We start from the raw sequence: 7555 nt of genomic DNA on the forward strand, positions 1-7555 counted from the left end.
TCATTTGAATTTCAATTGGTTGTCTAAAAACGAGTAACGGATGTTCAAATACACAAGCCGTTGTGATAAAATTCCAAGTATTGTAAATATTTTATTAAAAAATATTGTTAAAAGTAAAGTCATTATAAAGTATGTTAAAGCACCACACTCTTTTTGCGATAAAATTACATTTTTCTCTATCACTCTATTTTTTATTTTAAACTAATGGAAATTATTTTCTACATTTTAGTTCAGCTATAGTTACATGCGTGTTTTTCTATTTTATTCTCATCGATCCGTGATAAGATTGCGAGGTTTCAATTCAATTCAATTTTTTTAAGTGGGTTAAAATCACCTTTCAAAATTTCGTCAAAAATTAAAAATTACAGAAATGTTAACAATTAATGTAACTATTGTGTTTCTCCTTCGTTTAAAATTATAATGCCCTCATATATTATCACTTTTGTTTATAAACCTCATATATTTTATCAAATGATTGTAAAAAAACTTAAAAAATCAAAAAAATATTCACAATCAAAGTTTGATTTTGTTTTTCAACCACAGGATACGTTTAATATTCGATATAAATTGTCATAATACATATTTTTTATGGTGATAAGAAAGAAACATTATATCTGCTCACTTCCAACACCGGGAGTCACTGCAAATTAAAAGCAAATTGAGTTTCGGGCTATACGATTTATGTTAATTTTGCTTTGTATTAATAATTAAAACGGGCCTGTACTGTTTTTGAAAATTGGGAGCCTGCCGCTCCCAATTGAGGGGGCTTGTGACCAAAATGAACTCCCTCTGGTCGAAGTATAACTAAATATCTACAAAATTATCATTTGGGACATTGAGACATATTTTTTATCAAAAATATAAAGAGCTCCTTGTAATAAATACTCCCTGTGCTCCTTATCAATACGGATATTCAGTACATAAGCACTTAGATAATTTTGCAATATATATAGGCCAGCAGAACACTCATTACACCACTTCTTTCCGTTCAAGTGATTAGGAAAATTTGGTGAGTAAAAATAAATAAATTTATATAATTTTTATAATTCTCTGCTTGTATTTAATGTTTACCTATATATGTGCTTTCTAATAAAAAGTCTACCAATATTAAATTTGTTAAAAGCTTTCTTTTGAGTTTTGAAAATACTTTTCTTTTCTTTGTCCAACTGGTATACTATGTATAATAATTTATACTTTTTAATAATTTTCTACTTCAAATATTTTGGACAAAAACGGACATTTATTTTTCTATTTAGTGACACATTCTAGAATTTTATTTAACAAGACTTTAAAAGAAGAAATATTTAAAAGAATTATTTTAGTAGTAATGAATTTTTAGAGTACGTTTTATGTTAAGTAGAAATATAAAGTAGTATATTTATTTTAAAGTATTAATCTTAAAGTATTTCGATATCGAAAAAATGAAAATGATTCAACAAATTTGAAATTTTATTAATCTTGATTTTATACGTCTTTTGTGAAAAATTCATATCGATTCTCTGAATAGTTTAGGGGAAATTAACTATCAAAGTTATTTTACACAAAAGATGTATAAAAGGATAATTCATTCATAAATAAATTTTGAATGTTTTTTATCTAAAACATTTCAATTCTTTAAGGGATTTCGATATCGTTAATTGAAAACAATAACAAAGATTGGAAATTTTATTTGTCAATTAATCATTCCTTTTGTGAAAAATGTATATCGATTATCTGAACGGTTTATGCACAGTTCTTAAATTTGGTATGATTTTAAAGATTAAAATTTGAGGAATATTTTTATGTAAATGGTAAAACAATTTTAAAAGCACTTGCTGACGAAAAAACCAGCATTTATTATGCCATCTTCAAATACCACCATGTAAAAAGGGATGTTTTTAATCATTAATTTCTCCTAAACCGTACAGAGAATTGGTTTGAAATTTACACATAAGGAGTATTAAATACTCGTTAATTGACAAACAAAATTTCAGTTTTTGGTAACACTTTCGATTCTTTATCGAAACACCTTAAGTTTTATTTAAGTAGAAACATTGTGACTGCACAAAAATTAGTTTTCAAGTGATAAACATTTGTATGATATCATTTTGTAAAAATTGTAATCAAACATGAAAAGTTACATTAGAAATTTCTAACGTTAAATGCGTAATTATTTTGTGTAAACTATAAATACTTGTAACAAGTGAAAACAAACAATTGACTGAGTTTATTGTTGAAATACCATGTATAGACAGTGTTGATGCGCAGTTGTTTGTTTTTTTGACGTCACGTAAATAACAAAAGATATTCACTTTTAAATAGACACACACAACTGATATTCCTATATTAATACATACTATAAAATTTGCACCTAATTAACGCCCTCGTGGGTAAACAGTGATATTTACAAAAAAATGTTTCAAACAAAAGTTTTTTATTTTTTTATAAGGAACATTTTTTACATTAGAACTTTTGTTCTATCTCTAACGGTTTACAAGATGGGTCCTACGGACCCAAGACCCAATTGACCTATGATGCTCATTTACGAACTTGACCTCACTTTTTACGTCCTGAGTACGCTGTAAAAATTTCAGCTCGATATCTTTTTTCGTTTTTGAGTTATCGTGTTGGCAGACAGACGGGCAGACGGTGATTTTATAAACACCTATACCAAAATTTTGTTCATAGCATTAATATTTTTAAGCGTTACAAACTTGCAACTAAACTTAGTATACCTTGCATATTACATATATGCATGGTATAAAAATAAAGTTTTAAAAATATGGAAAACAAATTATTAACTGTAGTAATGTTGTATTTGTTTTTGAATTTTCAGAGCATTTAAATTGTTACTAATAGAATTGAATCAGTTGAAAACATGGCGTCTCAAAAATCAAAGCAACACTTATCTGACTATGTAGATCACTTCGAGGAGTACATGCGTGTGAATCATCCAAAGGTGTTAGAACACATTAAAAAGACATTTAATCCATCTAATAAACATAGTAAGGACGCTGTTCAAAAACATAAAAAAGGAGATCCAACTTCACCATCGATTGTAATTGAAGTGGCATCTACATCAACAAAAAAAGATATCGCTCCTTCTACAAATAATATAGAGCAAAATGAGTCAAATAAAGCAAAAATTACTCGTAATGATGATTCATCACATAAGAGTAAAGAAAATGTTAAAAAAATTTTCAAAGGTGATTCAAGTTTGACGGTGTCAGTAGAAAAAAATAACGATGAAGTGCAAACAGTTAGAAATAAAATAAAATCTAATGGAAATTCTGATGAAGAGGTTGAGTCAAAAAGGCCCAAAATGAGTCATAATTATAATTCTACGAGAAGATTAAATGATCACGATAAAAAAGATTTATCTCCAAACATACGTGAGCTAGAAAAAAATTATTGTGAAAAGAAGAAAGAACTCGTAAGCAAAACTAAATATGATAAACAAGACTATGATGGAGTGCAATTAATTGATAATTATGAAGGGAAATCAATCAATAGTGACACGAACCGAATGAAAAACGCCACAATTGATCACCAACCACATTATCACTCCCACTCCTCTCAAAGATATGACGATGATTTGAGACATGCTTCGTCTTCTAAGTTCGTCTCGTCTCCGGAACCCGGAGAAATAGATTATCACACAAAGAGCAGACACGAAAACAGAGAGACACACGCATATCGCTTACAAGAAATAGAAATCGATAAAGTATCACGAAAATCACCATCCAAGAGATACAATGGAAAACATGACTACAATTATTATTCTTCAGATCAAGCATCTCGTGGAACTTTTTCGTATGAAAGATATAGGGACACAGAGAAAGCATTTTGGATTCATGTGGGCAGATGTGAGCTATCAACTACAGAAAATGATGTAAAAGAACTGTTGAAAGAAAAGTTTCCAACGTACCACTTTGAATGCGAAAAACAAAAAATAAAAGAAGGTGATTTCAATGCTAGATTTAGAGTACGTGTTCCTAGAGAATTAGAATCTGAAATATTATTATCAAAACATTGGCCTGAAGGCATTTTGGCTACAAAATTTATGAATTTCAGACCACCAGGAACATTCAAAAAAATGTAGAAACCCTTTTTACATATATCACTTCTAAAACTAACACAGATTTTATACGATGAGATATGTATTTTCTCAAATTTTAATCTACAGGTAAAGTTTTGGCTAGGTACTATAATCTTAAGATGTCAATTAACATTGTAAAACTAAATAATAAAAATATTAACTAAAAATAAATGTTTTAAATACTTTCTTTACAATCAAAATATCAAATTTTTTGGAATAAAATAATTTATCGTTTTAGACACTCAGATAATAACAATATTTATTAAAAAAAAGTAAATAATTCAATTTTTTTAATTTTTAACTTTTTTTTTTTTTTGGTACCTAATTTTCCTTTCTATAACTGTCATATAATGGAAACGTAATATAATGGAAAATGGGTACATTGAAAAAAACAATGAACACACTTTATTTTACATTTGATTACCTATGTATATATTACCCATAAAAATGTAAAATAAGACTTGCCATAAAACCACCATTATAACAAGACTTAATACCATAACAAACATTAAAATTGATTAAAAAACGAAGAAGTTGTGAGCATTCAAAGATTGTTATAAATTTTTGGCCAAAGGGCCTCTCCATGGGGGCCCCTAAATAGATTTGCAAAGACGTAAAAGAATAAAAAGAAAAAATATATCCCCGTTGATAGAATATGCTACCGGGCGCACGTTTGCTTAATCCCGTATTGCCTACATTTTTTTATTTTGATATACCTAGTTCTTTATCAAAAACTTATTTTTTATTCCATTACACAGAAATCCAAGTACGGGAGTCAATTCAACTTTATCTGAAATTGTTAAACAACAGCTGTTTTTAAGTAGCATTTTGGCGACAGGAAACCTGTGTATTTATTTTGCAATATTGTGCAATTTTCATGGACATTTAATAGAAATATAACAAAATATTAATTAAATTTTGAAGTAGGTATTAATGTATATGTTTTTATAAATTCTATTTAAATATTAAATTAAAAAAATGCAAATGAAAATTTAATTAAAAAATTGTATTTATTAAAAGAGAACTTCAGAAAAAATAATGTTCATTTCGTAGGACTTTTCCAGACTCCGAAATGAGAACAGTGTAATTTAAACAACAGGAGTGGTGATTGATTTTCGTTTTTTGATTAGCAATATTTATTTTTATGAACAGATACCAATTTTGATTCTTAAAATATGAATAGAAGGGCGTAGTGTCCATGAGAGGAAAGAAAAATTTTAGTAGATATGATATTTTATAAAACCGTAACTGTTAATAGTTTTGTATCAAATATTCCATTCTATAATATTGGATTTTTTAATAAAATATTTTATATTGTGTTTCTATTATATTATCTATCTTCAATGGTTTGCTCTCGACTTTTTCAGCCGGTTTGAACTTTATATATATATATATAGCCATTGTTTCAAATTTTTTTCGTACATCGATAGAATATCGTTTAAGATTTTTCATTTCAAAGAGAAGCATCTCTAAGTTGGTACTGCTTGTGAGAAGATTAATAAGAATTCTTTTTTGTAAATATTATAAACCACATGAAGTTTAAAAAACCTTTGTAACATAATTTTGTAGCAAACGTTGATCTATCTCTGCCTAGAAATTATTTACATGGGTTTTTCGTATACAAAATTTCATAACCATTTTAATCCCTCAGGGAATTAATTCCGAAAAATCCCTTCTTAGTGCACACTAACGTCATTTTAGAAACGATGGTACAAAAATTTACATTTCTAGAAACAGTGGTTTGAGTTGTGCGTTGATCAATCAGTCAGTTCTTCTTTTATGTATAGAATAAATACGATCAAATTTGGGTGAAAATATTAAAATATTCCGTCTTTCAGCCGCTTTGCCATAAGTGTGAAGTCAATTATTGATTTAAATTATTGGATGATCACTCCCTCCGTCATTGACTAAGTTAATTGTTGAAATACCATGCAGAGACAGTGTTGATGACTCTATCACATTACATATACATACATGTCACACATATATAACTGATATTTCCATATAATAAATATTATACAATTTGCGCATAATTAGCGCTCTCAAGGGAAAATTTAAAAATCTAATTTTTATGAAAATATTGTTTCAAATAAAAATTGTTTATTTTTTGGTAAGCATGATTTTTTACATTTAAACATTTACTCACATTTTACGTCCTAAGCACGCTTTAAAAATTTCAACTTGATATCTTTTTTCGTTTTTGAGAAATCGTGAGTAATCGACAGACGACAGACAGACAGACAGCTGGACTAATTAGGTGGTTTTATGAACATCTATACCAAAGTTTTGTTCATAGTATCAATATTTTTAAGCGTTACAAACTTGGAACTAAACTTAGTATGCCTTGGTATATTTCATATACATGGTATTAAAAAAAATCAAGTTCCTTCCCATCTTGCAATTAAATACTTACCTTAAATAAAGATAGGTAGACTTAATTTTGGAATTATTGTATTCATAAATATTTATATAAAATTTAATGAATAAGTAATTAGACATAAATGTTGAACTATTGATTTTTATACCATGCATGTATGTAATATGGAAGGTATACTAAGTTTAGTTCCAAACGCTTAAAAATATTGATGCTATGAACAAAATTTTGGTATTGGTGTTCATAAAATCACCTAATAAGTCCATTTCCGGTTGTCTGTCTGTCCTTCTGTCATCACGATTACTCAAAAACGAAAAGAGATATCAAGATGAAATATTTAAAGCGTGCTTAGGACGTAAAAGAGGTCAAGTTCGTAAATGAGCAACATAGGTCAATTGGGTCTTGGGTCTGTAGGACCCATCTTGTAAGCCGTTAGAGATAGAACAAAAGTTAAAATGTAAAAAATGTTCCTTATGAAAAAATAAACAAATTTTATTTGAAACAATTTTTTCATAAACATTACTTTCTTCCCTTGAGAGCGAAAATTATGCGCAAATTGTATAATATTTATTATATGGAAATATCAGTTATATATGTGTAACATGTATGTATATGCAATGTGATAGAGCCATCAACACTGGCTATGCATGGTGTTTCAACAATTAACTCAGTCAATTGTTTGTTTTCACTTGTTCTATTTTCTATTTAAATAACGTTTTATAATTACTAAAAATATTATAATAAAATAAATAATATTTGTGTTATTCATTTAATACAAAATTATCATAAAAAAACAATTTATTTGATAATGCTTTCAAATAAAATAGGTCATAAGTATATCTTTTATTCATACATTTAACAGAAAATTATATCAAGGAATGTTTTTTTATTTATTTAATTTCAAATCAATTTGCATTTTTTAAAGACCTTGTAATATAATATTGTCTGTCTGAGTAGAATATTTAGTGCGATACCGTCATTCATCTTAAATAATTAATTTATTTTATTTTAATGAATATGGGCGTTGCTTGATTATTATTAAAATATTTAATCATTTATGAATCAGTTTGTCGAATTTTATATATACATATTATTTATATATA

At 27.4% G+C, this 7555-nt stretch overlaps 1 protein-coding gene across 1 annotated transcript; it reads left to right on the top strand.

Moving 5' to 3' along the window:
- Window positions 1-987: 987 nt before the first annotated feature.
- LOC123298576 lies at window positions 988-4203 on the top strand. The gene is made up of 2 exons (XM_044880631.1): window positions 988-1009; window positions 2816-4203. Exon 2 carries the CDS (start codon window positions 2858-2860, stop codon window positions 4079-4081), a length of 1224 nt encoding a protein of 407 aa, XP_044736566.1. The 5' UTR covers window positions 988-1009; window positions 2816-2857; the 3' UTR covers window positions 4082-4203.
- Window positions 4204-7555: the final 3352 nt, after the last annotated feature.

Source organism: Chrysoperla carnea, chromosome 4 (assembly GCF_905475395.1).
Source record: "Chrysoperla carnea chromosome 4, inChrCarn1.1, whole genome shotgun sequence".
NCBI classification, from domain to species: domain Eukaryota; kingdom Metazoa; phylum Arthropoda; class Insecta; order Neuroptera; family Chrysopidae; genus Chrysoperla; species Chrysoperla carnea.